Genomic DNA, 21,524 nt, shown 5'->3' on the forward strand with positions numbered 1-21,524 from the left:
ATGAGTGGAGAAAATATCCAGCGAGGGAGAAGAGAAAAAAAACACACACACACACAACTTCTTTCTAGTATAAATATCATAGTTGAAAATTATTTTTCCCCCAAAGTGTGTTTGTCAGGGTGGCGGGCGGCGGAATTAGGCTCTCGGCGGGGCGCTAATGTGCGGCCATCAGCGTCTTGGGCTGGTGGTGGAATTGGCTGTGTCAGTACGGTAGTGAGGCTGGGGGGGCTGAGGCTGGTTGAGGCCTGTGGACTGTGATAAAGTAGGACGTTGGAGGAGTAACGGAGACAGGAGGAATGAGTCGTGGCTGACTCAGGCTTTCCTTTCCTCTATATACAGTCATTGGTTTCCCCCCTGTAGCAGACAGAGACAAGGCAAAGCCCTGTCTGAGCCGAACGCTCCGCGCTAACCTAACTGCTGCTTATTTCACATACTGTGACTCGAAACGGACTAATGGAAGTGATATTTTAATGATCTGTAGCATGTCGTGGCACTGGCACAGCCTCTGGCTGATGGAGGGAGTGTGGGGCGAGTGAGAACGGACTGTTACTCCCTGACTGATGGTTCGCTTATTGAACTGTGACACTGTCAAGGGATGGAAATGGGCATTGAGGTTTGGAAATGGCCATGGACTCTTTCATGTGTACAATTCCATTTTCCTTTAGGTTTATTTTGGTTTTTGGTTTGGTTTAGTGAATGGCAGCCTTGGAAAGGGAGGGAAAAAGAAGGGAAATCTAAACAAACACTGGTTAAATAAAAATCCCCCGTACACATACACCGTAATCAGGTCACCCCTATCAGAGTTCAAATGTTAACAATGGCCCCTCCCACTACTTTTAGGGCACCCACACCCACAACGAGTGTCTAAAATTAACCCTGATTCAAACCCCTTATAACAGCCTTGATCCATGATCTACAGCAGAAAGGAACCAGGAGGTAGGAATTGTGGGTAGTAGAACCAGAGTGGAGGCTGTCTCCATGTGTTCTGACCGTGTCCAGGTGAGTGCGCTGGTGCTTGGCCCGGTCGCTGGAGTTGCTGAAAGCTTTCTGGCAGCCGGGGTGCTGGCACAGGTAGGGCTTCTCCCCTGTGTGGCTCCGTAGGTGGATCTTTAGGTTCTCCAGGCGGGAAAAGGCCTTGCTGCAGCCCTCAAACTGCAGGAGAGGATAGACAAGAGAAACACACACACAGAGGGGGAGAGAGAGAGAGAGAGAGCGAGAGAGAGAGAGAGAGATCAATAAGAGAGGAAGGCTGTACAATGAAGCCACTGTGTCCATGTACCTCTGTGACTCAGAGCAGCGCATGCTCCCACTCATTCCCCACTCCTTCTATCAGTCACACAGCTGGATGAGTCCCTTCCTTACAATGACACCAGGCCATGGAAACTAACAGATATTGTACCGGCCATGGTCAAAATCTTCCATTTTCACTTGGTCTGGGCACTTGTGTTTCCACAGACCACTGTAAAAAGCTATTAGTAACCAAATTACATTGATTTAATCCCAAATGGCACCTTTTCCCCTGTTCAGTACACAACTTTTGACCAGGGCCCATAGGGTTCTGGTCAAAAAGAGTGCATTATTTAGGGAATAGGGTGCCATTTTTTACTCAGACATTGTCATATGAGCCAGGAACACCTCACATCTGTATTTTACAGATGTAGGATCTTAATTTGAGCCAGTTTGCTACAGCAGGAAAATAATTCTACAGAAGGAGGAAATATGAATTATTATGTGGATTACAATTAATATACATTTTTCTAGTAGATGGTACATTTTATTATGGGAAAATCAGGCCTGAAATTTCAAAATTGAAATTACAAACTTCAGAAGCCTTTTCAAACCTGAAATACACCACCATTTTTACATTTCCTGCCTCGCAGGAATGTTCTTCTGCAACAGGGTGATCAAATGTAGATCCCACATCTGTATATACATGCCTTCAGTTTTAGTGTTACTACAACTTGCTATGTAGCTACCGGTGAGGCTACAGTGCAGGGAGACGATAGTAAGCCCGTACTACCAAGAGACAGGTAGTGGGGTTGCAGGAGAAACGACAGTAAACCTATACTGTACAGTGACAGTTAATGGGTGACATGCGGAGCATAGTATATGAGGGTAGATGAACTAGATAAGTGGCAGTGAGTGTAAACAAGCCCATTACATCTGATCCTGACTGGCCACTCAGCCCATTTGATCCTATCCACTCAGCCAATGGACACCACAGATTTGCTAGCACACCCATTATTCATGAGTCTGCTCGCATATCCTCCCCCGCTCATCAACACAAACACGGCTGATTGGCTGAGACAGTGGCCATCCTCCTCCTCCTCCTATGCATACAGCCATTAAGGGTATGGAGCACCACTGTACATGTACAGTACACCTCAATGTAACTTATATCCCGCTTCATTAATCTGCCTTAACTATTCACGGGGACTCGCGGCAGTGGCTACGGTCAGCCTGACATCAATACCAGTCATGGTTGCTATCATGGTCCACAACAATGGGAGCCTTTGGGGCCACTGAGGAGCATCGCATCAAGGCCCTTTCCGTTACAATTACTTCCTGTTACCCTATCTGAGGGCTCTGCCGGCTCCACCTCCCTGGCCATTATGCCTCGATCAGGGGCGTGGACACACACACATGCGTGTGAGCAAATGCACACACGCAAATACACACACGTAGGGACGGGATTAGTAGGGTCGTCTCACTCTGTGGTCTGGGCAGCAGTGGTACCTGACATGGGGGGAACTGCTCTCTATTGTCCCCTGACCTTTAGTGAAGCCTCTGCGTGTGTGTTGTGTGTGTGTGTGTGTGTGTGTGTGCGCACTGGGCTGGGGAGTGTCGGGTTACGCCCAAGGAGAGAGACACACCATTCTTCTAATGGCCCTTCAGTCCTGATCTGAGCTCAATGCTCATACATGGCCTCCTTCATTCACTCACAGCACAGGCAGGAAGCGCCCTCTATTCACAGCCCCCGCCATTTAATATGGACGAAACCTAACCCTGTCATGGGAGAGCGGTGTCAGGTGACCAAGGTTTTGTATGTGTGTGTGTGTGTGTGTGTGTGTGTGTGTGTGTCCGTGCCTGTCTAAATGTGCTATTCAAACAATAAAAACAGAGACCAGAAGATTCCTTTGTCTCATCACACTCACATAGCTTCCTCATCAGCTCTGTACTTAGCAACCCCACATGAGACTCATGTTTTTGTTGTGATAAATGGACACCTTAAAGCTGTTAACACACACACACACACACACGTAGTGGCAGTCGTTTGGATTGTAGAAAGGGCAAGGATAAATATCACAACAGAAGACATGATACGGCATGTAATGTACAGTAGATTACAGCCCACTAATGTCATGAGATCAAACCGACCATGCTGCATCAACACAGGGCAGAGAAATGGGTCTACTCAGGCCTCCTCGACCGGAGGGCTTGGGAAACATCTAAAAGTGTCAGACCACACAATACACACTGGAGTCGTATTATTCTAGAGGCAGGGTCATCAACTGTATAGGACTGAGGGGGGGGATTTCAATAAAATCTCAGAGAAGAAGCCCTCTATACTAGCATGCCAGGCCTGACAGACACATACCGTGCCGACTCTTGAAATACAGGGCCGAACATTTGAGTTTGGAAAATAAATATAAACCTTATTGACGGGCCAAATGTGTGTATTTATGTAGAAGGGAAATAATCAGTCTTTCATTCTTTCTTTGACGCAATACAAATTTGAAGCTAAATGAGAGTTATAGGTCCGTGGAGAAAAGCGTGCTAATCGTGTTGCTCTGGATATTAAAGTGCCCGAGGTCGGCTGGCAGTGAGACGGTGCCCTGTGTCCCAAATGGCACCCTTTAGCCCACACAGAGCCCTAGAATAGGGAGCCATTTGGGATGCAGGCAGGGAGGGTGAAGTTTCCCCGCCTGTTGAGAGCCTACTCCCACCGCTGGGCAAGGGCACATGATTCACAGGACATTGGTTTACTGACCGGCTCATAGAGCATTTACTGTGCATGGTCAAGTGTTGCTAACCTGCCAGTCAAAATGGCATCTGTTAGTGTAGTGGGTTACTGGGAAGGTGTCGGCAAAGTCGAAAGCAGGACTGGGGCACAGGTTGAAATTCTACAGCGTGCGTACAACTTTGCTGCTGTGTGAGAGCTATTGAAGCTATTTTGTACGGGGGGGGGGGGGGGATGTCACAAAGAATTTGGTTGTTTATTTTTCCGTAATATGGATGAGCAAAGAAGTAAAACAGGATGACAAGGAAGAAGGTATGGGTGGGAAGGCCTGTGGAGCCAGCCGAGGTGTCGAAACCACACAGGACAACTTCAGCTTCTTCTAAACACGTCTTTGATATGATTTGTGAAAGCAGTTTAGACGCTAATCACATGAATTGCTTTAAACATGTTTGGCTTTCCCCTCTGAATGATTGGTTCTAAGGTAAACGGGCTCCATAACCACACGAAGGGAGCAAGGCGAGCAGGGCCTGAGCCACGTTTGACACCGTCTCACTCTGAGAGGGCGGCTCGGGCAGCTCGGTAAACATTGGGGTGACGGTGGGTTCTGACATGGCCGAGGGGCCGGCAGCCGATCACAACAGACAGCTTATGGGCCCAGAGAGCTGGGCTGTGAAGGTACAGCGAGCTTGAGGCCTTCATGGGAAATGAATGCTGACTGGCAAAGAGAAGCCCAAACAGTTGGCCGCCTAAATGGCCGCAGTGTACCGCTAACCTACTAAAAAGAGCTCATTAGAAAGAGCCTGACTGAGATGCCAGAGAAGATCGAAACAAACCGCCTGTTTATTGCATGGTGTTGGGGGGGGAAAAGCTGCCGCTGACATCTCAGACATAATTTTGATAGAAAGCCTTGAGAAAGAAAGAGAGGTAAATATAGAGCGAGAGAGAGAGAGAGACGAAACGAGACAAGAGTTTTCTCAAGAGGTTCATTTCTTTAGAAATGCACTCTATTCGACTGTATCGAGGTCATGTAAGAGAAAGCCTCACCTCCTCGATGTGCTTTTTTTTGTTGTTGTGAGGAATGACTTTCGAAAGTTCTTTCTCTCGACAGCTACAGTCTCCGGTGTTGCTGCTGACAGGAGGGAATCCTTTGATATCAGTGAAACCCCCTGGCCCTGTCATGTTTCTGGCCTGCTCTCACCACCATCCGTTTGACCGGCGGCTTCTGACTAATGATGAGAGAAATGGGATTCAAATGTTTGGCTGCTAACTAGCATGAAATCCCTATTACTCATTTTGAGAGGACCTTCAGTCCACGCAATAAGGTACTCCGGGGCTTAACGAGGCCCACCGGTTATCCGCTTTGATTAATTTCAGCTAACGCATCGAGGCTCTGTAATTGCCTAAACTTCTAACGGGGTGAGGTGTTCTCTTAAAGCCTAATCTGGGAATCCAACACACCCGCCACAGAATATAACCTTAGATTAAAAGTTATACTGGTTGCTTTTCAGTATTATTCTAATCTGAAAAAAAATAAAAATAGGTACTGGAAGTGTGTTCATTTATCACAAGGTGCCTTTTTATACGCTGACCCACAAGGAAAACCACCAACACTTCAGGATCTGTTCAGCTGAAAAATGCTGGAGCGGAGTGTTCAGGCTGCGGCTCGGGGAAACATGTGTGTTTAATCTGCCTGCTTCCAAATGCCCCGTGGCAACCACAGCAAAGAGCAGAAAAACGTAAATGGATGAAATTATATCCATATGATTCAACGAGACAGCTAAGGAGAGGCAGGTTTCTCATGTGCTTCGTCAGGGTACCAAATTAAAGCCAGCTTCGCTAAAACATTTGCATTACATAGTTTACACATATCATTTCCACAGCCAAGCAGGACCCCTTTTAGCAGCCAGACTCATCTGTTGCGAATAGAGGCCCTAATTTGAATCAAAGATGGGGGGGGGGGTGACTTTTTTTTCTTCTCCTTTCCATTTCTCAATGCTGGATTGAGATGAATTCACACACACTTTACTTTGTTTTTCTTTTGCGTCATTCCCCCTTATCCTCAGCCCAAACTCTCACAGCACTTGATTTATGAATGGTGAGATATGAGTACACACATACACAGCAGTGACTAAGGCAGGACTGTTGTCCAGATGGAACAGAGTGAGCGAGCGCTGCCGAGTGCGATAGCTCGCTCAGCCGATAAATTGGTGGAAGGAAGTAGTCATGTAAATGACTAAAGAAATTGTTCCGAGCAGCCATTTTGCACTAACACGGTCCCGCATAGTTTGGGGCAGATGAAAAAGTTTGTGAATGGCATCGTCTACAACAGGAAGCATTCCTATGATGACTAAATGAGGCATCCAGCATAATGGCCCACCAGCTGCTCTCTGCCACAACAAGGCCTGCGTCCCAAATGGCACCCTATTCCCGATATAGAGCACTACTTTTGACCAGAGCCCTATGGGCCTTGGGCAAAAGTAGTGCACTATAAAGGGAATAGGGTACCATTTGGAATTAATCCTAGCACTTTTGATGGAGATTGAGGGGGAACTATATGATGGATTTGAACCCTTGTTGCTATGGGGGACTGGTATAGGACGACTTATAGAACTACTTTGGGTACGTCTGGCTCCAGAATACATGGTGAGTCGAGTCGTCATGGAAGCACTTAACCTGTTGAGACTCAGGGGCCTGCTTTCACATATGTGCCAGCTTCCAGGCCCTGTATTACATTAGAGAGCTAAGATGTCATTTCCTCGTGATTGGGGCATCGCTGGGTTTATGGCCCAGTTTGAGAGGGAGAGGGAAGTGGGGTCACACACGCGTACCATAGTACAGCCCTTCTCTCTTTGATAAAAGTAAAAAGGATATATCTTATTTGCTGATCTGATGACCTTCACTGTTAGCGTTCAACAGCAACTGTTCATTCCCAAGCCAAACTCCCTGTTTTCCACATAAAAGCGAAAATGCCCTCAATGTGCCATTGGTTCAGTGGCACACCTTGTCTGTGTGTTATCTCGAAACTGGCCCGTGTTCATTCGTACCCCCCTGTATGAAAACAGACAAACTGTGCAGGAGTTCCCATTGAAATGCACTCAACTTCCAACACAAATGGGGGTCACGTTTCAGCCAAGTGACCAACCGCATCCATATCAATGCGTTCAAATGAGAGCGGACAATGTTTAGACTGCACCAGTACTAAAGCCTTAACAGTAGTCGGGTTTTTTTTTTTGGCGGACTTTAGATGTTACAGGGCAGAAGTTGACTTTTAAATCATGGTTGCGCCAACAAACAAAAAATATTTCTGAAGGGGTTTCTGAAACGTCAGTCCATTTGAGATTGAGGGAAGTTCAGTTGGAGGGCTTGTGTATTGGTTACAGCCAGAGTCTTATATTTAGGAGCCCTTATATTTTTTTCTCAATGTAAGGCTCTGGTTACAGCAATGAAGGAAGGCAAAAGAAAGACGTTGGTTTTTGGTGGATGAAAATCATTCAGGATCTTTACTCTTGTGAATAACCATTCATTGAGAGGTGATTGAAACTCATTACTCAGAGTTGGTACGTCATGACTGTGTTTTATGGCGCTGAATCTCTCTCTCTCTGATTGCTGGCCCTGTGTTTACCCTAGCTGCCCTAACCATTTCTAATAGCTAATTAGAGTGTATTACACACCCTGGTGCCATGACCATTAGTAGACCATCAAGGCATTAATTATAAACCTTTTCACCGTAACTCGAACCCCCAGAGTGAGGGGAACGTTAGTGAAAATCCTTAACACGATATGTGCTTTGAGCCGGCTGCTGGACTGATGTTACTCCCAGTCAATACCGTATCATCTGTGACGGGTCTGAGAGCAGCATCCTCTCTCCTCTCTCTGCCAACTCGGGCTCAATCTGTCCAGGACCTCTCCCTCACACCTGCTTCCATTCCCCCCTGCACCTCTTCTCTCCTCTCCACACCCCTTTCCGGGCAAAGCTCCTCTTCCTCCGAGGCTTCAGTGGGGACTGTTCTACATGTGGATGGATTCAGACGCCTACTAGATGGCATTTATTAGTTGATCGCTTTGCTACTTTTCTCTTCCAGGTTGTTCTATGTCAAAGCAACTTGACTCATACCGGCTCTCTCTCTCTCTTAACTCAATCAACCATTTCTTCATCTCTCGAATCCCTCTCTCTGTCCACCACTGTCCCTCTCTCCCTCCTCCCGTGTACCTCTGACATCAGTCTCTCCTGTGTCACCCGGCTCTCCCTAACTCTGAAAAAGTAGGAAAATGTATGCGCTCACTACTGTAAGTTGCTCTGAATAAGAGCGTCCGCTAAATGACTCAAACGTAAATGTACAAAGTAGCCCTCTCTCCCTCTCTGTACCCTTCTCCCTTTTGGCAAACTGCTCCTTGTCCACGCAACAAAATAAACATTTCAGAGGCGCCGCGTGCTGCCAAGCTAAACGCTTTGACGCCACAGGCCCCATAATATTCAGAGAGAAAACAGTCGCTGCGAAATTAAACAATAGGTCAAGATGGCATTGTGATCACCACCCTGCACTGGCCCAGCAAGGCGAAGAGACGAAGAGAGAGAAAGGGCATTTTGCGCAACTAACAGTCCCTCGGAAAAGAGATCGAACAGCGAACAGCGGGCGGGCATCATTCACTCTGCTGGAGAATGTCCAGACCACTAGAGCCTTCTGGGTAATGGAGAATGGAGCGGCGGCAGCCCAAGACGTGGTGAAACTGAACTGCTAACGGTGCCCTCTCGGTTTGTTCAGTTCTTAGTGTGCCAAAGTCGTGCTCTCTTGTCTTCTCTCTCTGGGCGTCGGGGAGTCCAGTTTCACGCCAACGCGGGGGGAATACGGCTGGCTGTGATATATCAGCCTGCAACCGGGGCTTCAATGTGTCAGTCCTTACCAAGGCTCAAGTATATCACCTCTCACTGTAGACGTCCAAGTATTCACTTCTGAATAATAAATCAATTCATATCAACGTTTCAGTAAGTGGTTCCATGTTCACGTGTAATTAAGTCAATCCCCATTCACCACCAATCTGCATTACTGTTTTGGCCCATGTTCCTAATGCCTGGCTGCAAACACATTCGTTTAAGTGCAAAAACAGTCTCTGTTCCTGAGCAATTACTTTGGACAAAAGCAACCTGCCAACTGCAGGAGTTGTGAGGTTCCAGCGTTCCGATTGGTATTCCACAGTAAACGTTTTTATATTTATGGAATATTTTCCATGACATTTCTCATTCGACACGTGTTTACGTTAGCCGGTAATATGAGTCTGGGCCTGGCACTTGCCGTGGCCGCACAATGTTTTTTTTTCTTCTCACGTGCAATTTCCATTCGCAGTACCGTCCGGGTTGACCAAATTGTGCACGACCTAATGTAAAGCGTGGCTTTGTCCCTTTAAAATGTGAAACTTGGCACATCGGTAACACTGATTTTGGTTTCATTTTGCTCGGTGAAACGGACAACCTGAAAGGATCGGTCCTACGTGCCACAAACGTAATCGCTGTTATTACAGAAACCAAAGCTAGCGTAAGACGGGAAACAATAAAAAAAGTTCCCAGACTTATCTTTCATTCTGTTAGGAAACAAAACCAACGGTTATAAATCCAGCATAAACCCTTTTACGTCTATGTTAAACTAATTCAGAGGCTGAACTGATCAAATATGAAACACATGTTTGAAGTTGTACTGGATCCTTTTCTGGAGACTCTTCAGCGTCACTGGAGGGGTGTAAAACTCTACGGGAGGAATGTAAATCAGATGTCTACCAATCGAACTCTCTGGTTCGGAATAAACCAAGCCAGTAGCACCAAACAATGGGGTCTGTACAACGCCACAACACAGCAGGTTAAACATTCTAGGCGCCGGTGTCATGACAGAATTCTCCACTGTGACGAAGCGTACCCCATCTTCAGATGGGGAAGTTACTGTGATGTCGTTGCTCCCCCCCCCCCCCTCTCCCGCTCTCTCTTTCTCGCTCTGGTCTAGGGTTGCAAAATTCAGAGAACGTTCAATAAATTCTCTGGGTTTCCAGAAATCCTGGTTGGAGGTTCGGGATTTCCTGTTTATTCCCTCCTGATTCTGGGAACCCTCCAACCGGGATTTTGGGAAAACCAGTTCCTGGAATTTTGCAACCCTACTTTGGTCTCTCTCTCTCTCTCTCTCTCTCTCGCTCTCTCTCTCTCTCTCTCTCTGGTCTCTCACTCTCTCTGGTCTCTCTCCCTCTCTCTTTCTGGAGAGAGCTCTCTCTCTCTGGTCTCTCACTCTCTCTGGTCTCTCTCCCTCTCTCTCTCTTTCTGGAGAGAGCTCTGATACAGCTCTGTGGTGCATCTCCATTATAACAGGCAGAGTGAAGGCTTGACAGTGTAAACAGACAGAGCCTGTAGGGAGTGTGGACAGCCTCATTGGCCTGGAGGACTGAACACTTTGCTGGGGAACGCTCCCAGCTCTAATTGCCCTGCTGGATTCCAGCTGTGAGTCAGCGTTACAGAGCGCAATGTTCTGCCAATGCTATGAATGCTATGAAAAAGCTCCCAATATGGATCACATTCACATCATTTTCAGGTATATCATACAGCGTGTTGAGTTGATTCTGGGCTGAATACTTTGGGGATGACATTATTTTTATACAATGATTCAACTAATCTCTCTTCTACTTTCCTCCGGGCCTCCTCCTCCTTTCAAAACCTTCAAATGTCACCTGCTAGCTAGCCAACCTAGCCACTGAACACTACAGTGCGTATGTCAACATAACCCTACCACATAACACATTTTATTTCAATCCATAAAAAAAAATGCTAACATCCATCCTTCTCTCGACAGTACCAGTGTCTGTACTGTAGCTACTTTATATTAGTTGCTGGCCCAGAGTGACACTGGATCCTGGTCTGACTCTGGAGTCTGGACTGGTCTGAGTGGAGGCGTAGTCCAGGGGCTGTGGTCTGGCGGCCCCTGGCTCTGAGGCAGACATGGTCTGGGTCTGGAGAAGGGAATATAAAGGTGTCTCTTGTTGCTCTGTTTATTGGGAGATGTGACGGCGGTCAGGCTAGGCGAGGTAGATGATGTTTCTCTGGGCTCAGTGGTTTGTGTGATGCGTGTCCCACTGACACCCAGCCCCCCCCCCCCTGCTACATCAATACCTCAACAACACCCACTCCACCTCTGGGTACTGAGAGATTTACCTCTGTCCACATACTGTTCACACACTGTCCCACACACTCCCAACAGGCCCGGCTCACACACTGCGGCTCACAGAGAAGGTTTGCGGAATGGCTGCTGCTCGGTCACAAATGGTGTCTCGTCGGTCAGTACAAAACAAGGCTAGTGTTACGTAGGGAGTACGACGCTCGAGAAAGTATATTTTTCTTTATTCCTGGTAAACTGCCTCCAAATGTTTCCATAAGAAGCTTGTCTGTCCTGAGGATTTAAATGGTTTACAAGCAAGACCCCATGTTTTATATGACCCTTGACACTGCAGCATTAGAGAACCCAAAGTGCTTTGTTTGGAATCGTTTAGGAACTGTGGCAGCATCCCAAACGGCAACCCATTCCCTATATATTGCACTACTTTTGACGAGAGTCCTATGGGAACCCTATGGGACCTAGTCAAAAGTAGGCTGCCATTTGGAACTAGGGTGTCATTTGGTGGATCTGGTCTAATGAGCCCTATTACCTTAGAAGGAGATCCCAGAACACATGTTAGACCAGTGTTCTACAACAGACCTGTTCAGGTCCCTATCCATCCCTTCAGACATCCCAGGAACGTGCCTGGACAATAGACCCTGAACACGGCTCTGTTCGTCTCTCCCACATATTAGTAAACTGATCTGGCCCACTGGTGAGGTTAAACTGATTAAGGACTTGGATGGGAAACAATTATGACACAACCACTGCGCTATGTTAGAGTCAAGCCTGTCAACTTCAGCCCGGTCGATCAGGTTTCTGATACAAAACCGTGATTAAATGTTAAGGAAATTACAAACTCAAAACATTGCATTCCAGACAAATGTAATTAGGGTATCGCATATAGTGGATTGTCCCTGCTTTCATACCTGGTTACGCAGTCTGAGACAGGGGAGCTGGTTCACTGCATCTCTAACTTTGTTTCACTTTGGCTTCATAATACTTTTATCTGTGTCAGCTGTAGCGAAATGAAATATAAAAATGACTATTGAGGCTCTTTATATATATATATATATATATATATATATATATATATATATATATATATATATATAACTATAAGTATTTAGATCCAGACCCAAATGACGAGAGAGAGAGAGAGAGAGAGAGAGAGAGAGAGAGAGAGAGAGAGAGAGAGAGAGAGAGAGAGAGAGAGAGAGAGAGAGAGAGAGAGAGAGAGAGAGAGAGAGAGAGAGAGAGAGAGAGAGAGAGAGAGAGAGAGAGAGAGAGAGAGAGAGAGAGAGAGAGAGAGAGAGAGAGAGAGACACAAAAGACTGGATTGCATTACTGTAAAGCGATTGACTGGAAAACTTTTATGGCTTGACAAGAACTTGGCCTGGCCTATTCGACAAGGAAAACAAGCAAGATCCATCTATATCCAGGCCTTTCATTATCATGCCAAAACATCAGTCTCAGACCATTTCTGCCAGCAGTTTCATCATACTAATATATGTATCGCATATGGTCAGTGCTTCTCCACTATTAGCATGACGCTCGAGACAGCCAAGTGGCACACAGGATCTGACAGACGGCAGAAGATAACGATGGCATGACAATATGGCTTCATTGCACCAATAGAATACATGAAATAACAATTGGACATGGTTGCCCACAGGCTTGATTGATAAGAGACCGGGAGGGTGGGTACACAAATGATTGACAGCAGGCGGGGACGCTCTGGACCCACAGTCATACAGCGGCAGTAACCATGGGTTGACACTGTACTTCCCAGATACACCACAGACGGTTACTGTGGGCTCCCATTGCTTTTGTGCTCCGAATTCAATTACTCTGCGCTTTCAAATTCTAGGCAAGCTATCAGAACTCAAGTTCCCCATACAATTATCCATTTAGTCCTGACATGTAAAAAAATAAGCCTCCTCTCTCCCTTTCTCCCCTATTGCTTCTGAGTATTCATGTTTAACTGCATCGTACAGAGTTCTCCCTCCCCTTCTACTCCAGTACAGAGGTGTGTGGGTGAGCGCTGAGCTGGCTCATGCCTACAGACCTGGCCGTCTAGGTTAAAATTCTGAATCATATGTCTTCATTGCAGGTAGCTGCTACCGGGCCAGAGTCCCAGCCTCTGAAAGATTGCGCTGGCTAAGCAGTCCAGACAGGCCGGAGTGTCAGCGGCTCGTACTGGTACAAACACATTAATATCAACGTCAGTCGCCGCCTGCGCCCTACGCACAGACGGCTCCGGTTTCAGGACAGCGTTCAGGGGAAAAGCCGGGTCATGTGTAGAACCTCAGTTTTAATTAGCTAATGGCACTCGCCGTTTCATCTCCTGTGTCGGAGCTGATTGCTCACAAAAGACTCCATTTACCCGGAGAAAACACCACGCCATCTTGGCAACGGACGCCGCTGTATGTCTCAACGTCTGCTTGTGGGGGATTTGGGCCACTCTCTTCCAAAAATCAGTCTAATAAATCTAAATATATATGTTTGCTGGTTTCACACCTGTGAAAAAAAAAAGGAAATTCCATGATCTATGCTTTTTTTCCAGCAGGTCCCTGGCTGACTGCAGTCAATTTTCCTTCAGCATATGGTGGTGTGTGTGTCGAGAGAGTGGTTTCATTAGGCAGGTGAGTTGGTGGCTGGGGTGTGTTTTATCATTATGACGTGGGTGGCATCGGTGCAACTCTGAGTTCTCAATCGTTCTCAAAACTAAACTTTATTCAATTTGGAGGGGTAAAATACCAAATGTGTTCTTCAAGTAAAATGGGTTACACTATTTTATTGTTGACAGAGATTACCAGGTATATACATGGAAAGTACATGGTAAAACGGTAATTACATCTGTCCTAATTCTGTTGATGGCTATATCTAATATCTTTGAATGAATTATTATATAAAAACAAACCATATCTTCTATTTTATTGTACTAATTGATAATTGAGGGGGGCACACGTCCCCTCAGTTTCAGTGGGCATTATGCCTCTGGCCCTAAAAAGTCTCCACACACCTGAAAAATATGTGACTTCAGAAAGTATTCACACCCCTTGACCTTTTCCACATTTTGTTGTATTACAAAGTGCAATAAACATTTATTTGATTGTCTTTTTTTTTTTTGTCAACGATCTACACAAAACAGTCTGTAATGTCAAAGTGGAAGAAAAAATTCTAACATTTGTAGAAATAATTTTGGAAAAAACAAGATAAGTAGATAAGTATTCAACCTCCTGAGTCAATACATGTCAGAATCCCCTTTGGCACCGATTACAGTTGAGTCTTTCTGGGTAAGTCTCTAAGAGCTTTCCGCACATGGATTTGCCTATTATTTTTTCAAAATTATTCAAGCTCTGTCACATTGGTTGTTGATCATTGCTAGACAAAAATGTTCATGTCTTGCCATAGATTTTCAAGCAGATTTAAGTCAAAACTGTAACTCGACCACTCAGGAACATTCACTGTCTTCTTGGTAAACAACTTCAGTGTAGACTTTGCCTGTGCTTAGCGCCATTCCGTTTATTTTTTCTCCTGAAAAACTCAACCGTTCTTAACGATTACAAGCATACTCATAACATGATGTAGCCAACACTATGCTTGAAAATATGGAGAGTGGTACTAAATAATGTGTTGTATTGGATTTGCCCCAAACATAACACTTTCTATTTAGGACAAAAAGTGTATTTCCTTGCCATTTTTTTTGCAGTATTACTTTAGTGCCTTATTGCAAACAGTTTTGGAATATTTTTATTCTATACAGGCTACCTTCTTTTCACTCTGTCAATTAGGTAAGTATTGCTGAGTATCTACAATGTTGTTGATCCATCCTCAGTTTTCTCCTATCACAGCAATTCAACTCTGTAACTGTTTAAACGTCACCATTGAAATCCCTGAAAAGTTTTCTTTCTCTCCGGCAACTGAGTTAGGAAGGATGACTGTATTTTTGTTGTTTCTGGATGTATTGATACACCATCCAAAGTGTAATTAATAACTTCAACATGCTCAAAGGGATATTTAATGTCTTCTTTTTTATATTTTTAACCATTAGGTATTCCAGCTATTTGCACAGAGGAAACAGATGAGACATTTTGATTCAGGACCAAATGCTCCAGAAACCAATAGGTGCCCTTCTTTGCGAGGCATTGGAAAACCTCCCTGGTCTTTGTGGTTGAATCTGTGTTTGAAATTCACTGCTCAAACAAGGGACCTTACAGATAATTGTATGTGTGGGGTACAGAGATGATGTAGTCCTTCAAAAAATCATGTTAAACACTATTAATGCACACAGAATGAGTCCATGAAATATATTATTTGACTTGTTAAGCAAAGTTTTACTCATTCATTTATTTAGGCTTGCCATAACAAAGGGTTTGAATACTTATTGACTCCGGACAAATCAGCTTTTCATTTTTAATTAATTTGTAAAAACATTTTAAAAACATAATTGCACTTGGACATTATGGGGTATTGTGTGAAGGCCAGTGAGCAAAAAAATCTCAATTGAATCCAATTTTAAATTCAGGCTGTGACACAACAACATGTGGAAAAAGGCAATGGGTATGAATACTTTCTGAAGGCACTTGTAGGTTAAAGAGTCAACTGAACCACAATGAGTATGTATCTAAAAAGGCAGCTTGACCCAGTCAACTTCTCAGGTAAGTCACTGACAAAAAATTGAGGGAAGCACAAGCGAATCCTTCAACAGGCCACATCTCCACATCCACATAGTCCAACATTGTGCAATACTTTCAATGGACAGGATTTCAAAACAATTTCTTACAATTTTGCCATTCAGTTAATCTGTGGAGACTCGGAGAGAACCAAGTAAAGAACCAAACGCAAGATATGGTCCAGCATGACATGTCTCATCAAGTTCTACATTATATAGGGTTTAGATGAATATTTATCTGAACTTCAGGGTGCAGAGTGGAGCTATTTGACTCAGAGACATTAAGCCCGCAGGACCGTCTCGATATAACCCACTAAGTTATCAAAGCCTGTGACTATGTCAGGTCTTCGGTTGCTGGATATATTTTTAATATTTATGCAGACAAGATTTAAAAAAAAATTTAATAAACCAAAACAACACTCCGAATTAGGCATGAAACATAACAGGATATTGCAGAGAGATTATGCCATTTCCTTTTCTCCCATGTGTCCCTGCCTGCCAGACTACTATACAACAGCCCTGGGGCCTGCATTAATTGTAGTAGTGGGGGGGGCTTTACAAGTTCTCCGAACTCAATGGTTACAGATGGAGTTGCAATTTTTATGTGGCACCGCGTTAAACATAGGTCCGCGTTAAACATAGCCAGGTATGGACAGTGACAAGCGAGAGGTCGGAGAATGACTTTTGTGTTGTGATAATGACTTTTTCCTGCCAAGACACCGCATGAAACAAATGCTGTGCAGCTGGAGGAGGCTGGAGGGGAGGGGAGTGTTATGCTTGGATGTGAGCGCAGCTCCAACTCATGAGCGCCCACTGGAATCTGCCGCTGGAAAGATAATAAAGGAATTAGCTGGGGGGGGGGGGGGGGGGGGGGGGGTTCTGGAGCATTTGGTCCTGAATCAAAATGTCTCATCTGTTTCCTCTGTGCAAATAGCTGGAATTCCTAAATGCCTTTGTCTATTGCATGAGTACAGCAAACACAACAGGCATCAGTCAAACGCTTCTGACTGCAGTGGTCACAGACGCATGAGGACTAAATAAGGATACGAAATAAGATACGACAACATATACACACACATGCTGTGCGTATAAATGCATACCCACTACAAATCATAGCCCACATTTGTGACAAATTATGGCAGGGATCTATCGCCATAGTATTGCACGTGAATGACCACACACTCTCAACCATTATGCAAACACAAACTCATTGCCTCAGACACATGCAAAACACGTGCAACTTTCTTCCACTTTCTCTAAGGCTTTCTGTCGAGCTGAATCTAAATACATACTCATTAGAAGTGTTTATGCAAGTCTGAATACATTTCTGTTTTTGTTCAGTTTGAGAACTGAGTGTTAGAATCCAACATGGATAGAATCAATACCTCCTATTGTAGGGGATAACAGAAATTAAAGTAAGTAAGTGTGTGTGTGTGTGTGTGTGTGTGTGTGTGTGTGTGTGTGTGTGTGTGTGTGTGTGTGTGTGTGTGTGTGTGTGTGTGTGTGTGTGTGTGTGTGTGTGCGTGTGCGTGTGCGTGTGTGTGTGTGTGCGCGCATGTATGTGTGTTTGAGGCCTTGCTGAGGTCTGAGTGATTGGGAGGCTGTGATGTGTAGCTTGGACCCGCACGCACACACACTGCCTCCCGTCCCGAGATAGAGCCCAGCGGTTCCATTACACTGAGGCGAATTGTTCTAGTGTTAGCATCTGGTAAGCATCTCCCCACACAAACACACATTTATACATACATGTAGTACAGTACGTACACATACAGACACACACGAACACACACTCCGTCTATTTCCCTTCCTGTCCTACGTGGCACCAAACTGACCTCCGTGACAGAGTTTGAGACACACTCAGCTTATACTGGCATGAACAGTCACAAGAGAAGAAAAAAAATGTGAGTGTTTAACGTATATGCAACACTCTCTGAAAAAAACTAAACCAACAGCTGGACCAAAACACAGGGAATTTTGTTCCCAGAACTCCCTAGGATTCCCAGAATCTGCGTGAAAAACAGCACAACAGAGTTGAGTGAAGATTCACAGCCTGAGCACATTTTGAGCTACAGCATGCACACGCACTAATGAACGATGGCTCTGAGGAACTTCCAGTAACTTCCAGTGCTCATTATGCATTCAAATACTACACGACGCCTTCGTGTAAAAAAATCCTATAAAATGTAGCTAACAATGTAAAGCAGTGTTAAGTGTCACTCTAACACTTAAACACTTTAACTGCATTTCACTTAACAACTTATGACGCTCGCCAGTTTTCACACGTTCACAATAATGAGCCGCCAGTAAAGTATACAAAATATGATTCTCTTTTTCTATATATCGCCTGGGATTTCATAAAACATAAATAGAAATAAAACAGGTATTTTTGTGGTGTTAGGCTACGATCGTATTGCACAATAATAATTCTATTCTGGATGGTTTTCCTAGAACGAGGAAGAACATTTCGGACAGGGGTTGGGTGAAACTCTGAATTGAGCAAGACGAGATATTTTACCATCCATCCCTCTGCTTCGTAAGCCTCTTCTTCTACTAGACTACTACATATTTCCCTGTGTTTGGTTTGGATAAAAAAAAGCCAGTTCACTTAATACTTGTGGGACAGCTAAACATTTAAACCTTCCATTTAAAGGGATCAAGTGTATGCATTGTTTGGTTATGTTAACCAGATGTGTTAGTTTTTCATGATCTGAATCCCTTCTTAAAAAACGGCAGAGTGAGAGAAAATAAACATGACATCGCCCAACACAAATTGTGGACTATTGTGTATTTGGACTAAATCCTTCTCTAGGTTGGAGGGCTTTTTCCATTTGCTAAGGGATGCTGGGGAGTGACAGTTTGACGTTGATTGGTGTGTTGACTTGTGGAATAGGAGAGCTTCACCTGTAAAGAATACAACCACAAAGCAATTTATACAACGAGCTACACTGCTCCAATTATAATGCTTTTCTTCAATGGAAAATGTGTGCTTGAAACATTCTGCAAAACAATACTGTGACTATAAATGTATCCATTTTCAATTTTCAAAAACTAGTCTGATTTTATCATTGGAAAAAAAACTTTGCAATGAAAAAATGATCTGTATTGCTTTTGGAAACAATGCATCTTGTTGATGTAGATGTTTCCTTGAATTACAATCGACCATCAGTCTCTGAGGATATAAATTATTATTATTTTTTTACTTCTATCACACAAACACGGCACGTTTTTTGGTTGGACACCAACAAATTTCAATGAAATACCAAATAAGGGATATACTGTATTAGGAACTAGTCTACCATCAACTTCACCTGTATTGCACATGTACTGTACACAGCAGCTCCAAAATGTATGTTTAAATAAAAGAGAGCAGGCTCTGTGGAAACTGGAAAAAGTCATATGCAGGGATACAATCAAACTGTTTGCACAAGCTGGGAAGTGTCAATTTCACACAGTAAAAATATACTGCGGAAACAAGAAATGTAATCTACAGTACAATGGACCATAAAAAATGGCTTCCATTCAGAAAAGTGGGCTGTGAACAACATTGACTGCCGACACCAACCGTAATGGCTTGGTTCTCTACTCAGGGTGGGGAATTACTAGAATGGGATGGGTACATTCAATATGGCCGCCAGCACACCCATCACGTTTACTTGAATGGGGATTTCCATTCAATGAATTATATTTCTATGGTGGGGAGAGGGACTCACCATACACTTGTTGGGCTTCTCTCCCGAGTGGACCCTCATGTGGATGAGGAGTTTGTAGCGGGCGTTGAAGGGCTTGTAGCGGCGGATGCAGCCGGCCCAGAAGCAGGTGAAGTCCTCCCCTTTGCGCTGGTCGATGTGCACCTTCTCGATGTGCCTCACTAGCTCCTCCTGTTGCTCATACGCCACACTGCAGTCAATCCAGCGGCAAACCTGCTTGTCGCTGAGCGGCCCACCGTCCTCTCCCCCGACGGGGCTCGAGGTCTTGAGGCCCGAGAGGAGTGACGATGAAGATGATGTGGGCTGGTTCTGGAGGTGCAGCAAGCCCCCTGGGCTTGGGCCCCCGTACTGGTGCAGGTGGTAGGGTGGGGGCATGGAGGGCCGCGGGGGGGCAGGGTGGTGGGGGTGAGGACGGAGGTGGCTGGCAGCAGTGCGGCCAGTCAGGTGATTATAATGGTGGTGATGGTGGTAGTGGTGCTGAAAGAGCTCCTCCTCGCTGGGAGAGAAGTCATCTAGAGGCTCCTGTTTCAGAGCTCCTCCACCGGCCCTCTGACAGCCCTCCAGCATAGACACGTTCCCAAGCAGGCCTCCCGTCATCAGGGCCCCACTCATCAGCAGACCCAGCCCATCGGCGCCTGCTCCTCCTCCTCCTCCACCCACCGGCTGCATTGAGCCGGGCTCCTCACACAGTCCCTGGTTCTGCTGCTCCGGGTCCAGAGAAGACACGGAGGAGGAGGAGGAGCCCGAGGAGGAGCCCGAGGAGAGGGACAGCAGGCAGGCGGCAGGCGAGGGCAGCTGACAACTCTCCTGCGAGAGGGGCTGCTGGGGGCTGCTGCACTTCTGGGGGGGTGGGGGCTTGTGGGGGCCAGCCCGGGAGGAGAAGCCGCCGCTGGGCTGGGGTGAGGGGTTTGTCCGGAGCCCGTTGACACAGGCCACCACGGACATCTGGGAGGAGCAGATAATGGCGGTGATATCGATCCCCTCGGTGGCGGTGACGACGGCGTTCGCGACGGCGCTAGCGTTGCTGCTGGCAGCGGCGGACTGGGAAGCCAGGGACAGGCAGCGTCTCTTCAGGCTGCTAGTAGTGAGCAGCCGCGCTGAATGACGGGAGCCGCTTGGGGACAAAGACAGCGGGGAGGAGCCATCTTCATTATTAAACGGGTACGCCGAGTCTGCCGATAGAGCACTGCCTAAGCCACTGCCACCGCCGCTTCCACCGAGAGGACCCTCCATCTCCCCCCGCCGGACCCCAATGTTTCCCCTGCTGTTCTGGAAGGCACCCTGGATTGTGGTGGGGACCCCTGGTCCCTGTGAGATGTTGTAGCCCATGGATGCCTCCTGTTTGATGGGATAGGAGAGAGGAAGTGCCCTGGCCCCGTTGGAGGTTCCGCAGCCTGGGTCGGGAGAGGCCAGGGATCTCTGGAAGGCAGAGGACCTGTAGAGGGGAAAAACACACGGCAGGGAATCTGAGCAGAGCGAGGCTATTAGGACAACACAGGGGCGAATATGAGCACTATTAGCCGCCCGCTGTTGATAGATAAAGGCCACGGCTGTCTGGGTCCTGCCAAGCCATCCTTCCCACACGCCGCAGCTTTCAGCCCTCGCACAACAGCAAGGCTGTGAGCTGCAGACCTGGCCTAGAGTGGGCTCTCTTTCTCCCCCTCTCTCTTTCTCTGCTCTCCCGTGCTCTCATTCTTTGGCTACAAGAATAACATCTCACCCCAGAGAGCCCCCACAGAACTAAAAGTATTTTAGTCAGGGGGTCTAACATCCACTTCACACAGCCAGAGGACTTTCAGAGAGAAACGGAAGGTTAGTTAGTGACTTGTGGTGTCCCTTTCAAAACAAGGCAGCATCCACCAGAAACAGATGATCCGGGAGTGATTTCATGAATAAATGAAAGGGGACCTTGAGCCCTGTGAGCAGTTATGAATGGGTATTTATGGCTAAGAATAGGAGAGCGGCAGATAGAGAGGACAGAAGAAGAGGCGATGGATGAGCCTTCTTGTGTGTCACTAGTCTGACAGGCTTTGATGACACAAAGGGGTTAAACC

General features: G+C 46.0%; 1 protein-coding gene across 3 annotated transcripts in view; it reads right to left on the reverse strand.

Moving 5' to 3' along the window:
* The window catches only part of LOC110524050 (uncharacterized), a 122,085-nt gene that overhangs the window by 28,961 nt on the left and 71,600 nt on the right, over positions 1-21,524 (reverse strand). For all 3 annotated transcript variants that reach the window (XM_021603349.3, XM_090235207.1, XM_021603348.3), the window contains exons 4-5: positions 19,474-20,905; positions 991-1,152 (exon numbers count right to left, since the gene is read on the reverse strand). In XM_021603349.3, the coding sequence (XP_021459024.2) occupies positions 991-1,152; positions 19,474-20,905 (1,594 nt within the window). The remainder of the gene's footprint in view (positions 1-990; positions 1,153-19,473; positions 20,906-21,524) is intronic.

Source organism: Oncorhynchus mykiss, chromosome 5 (assembly GCF_057628025.1).
Source record: "Oncorhynchus mykiss isolate SJ-2025 chromosome 5, ASM5762802v1, whole genome shotgun sequence".
Taxonomy (NCBI): Eukaryota; Metazoa; Chordata; class Actinopteri; order Salmoniformes; family Salmonidae; genus Oncorhynchus; species Oncorhynchus mykiss.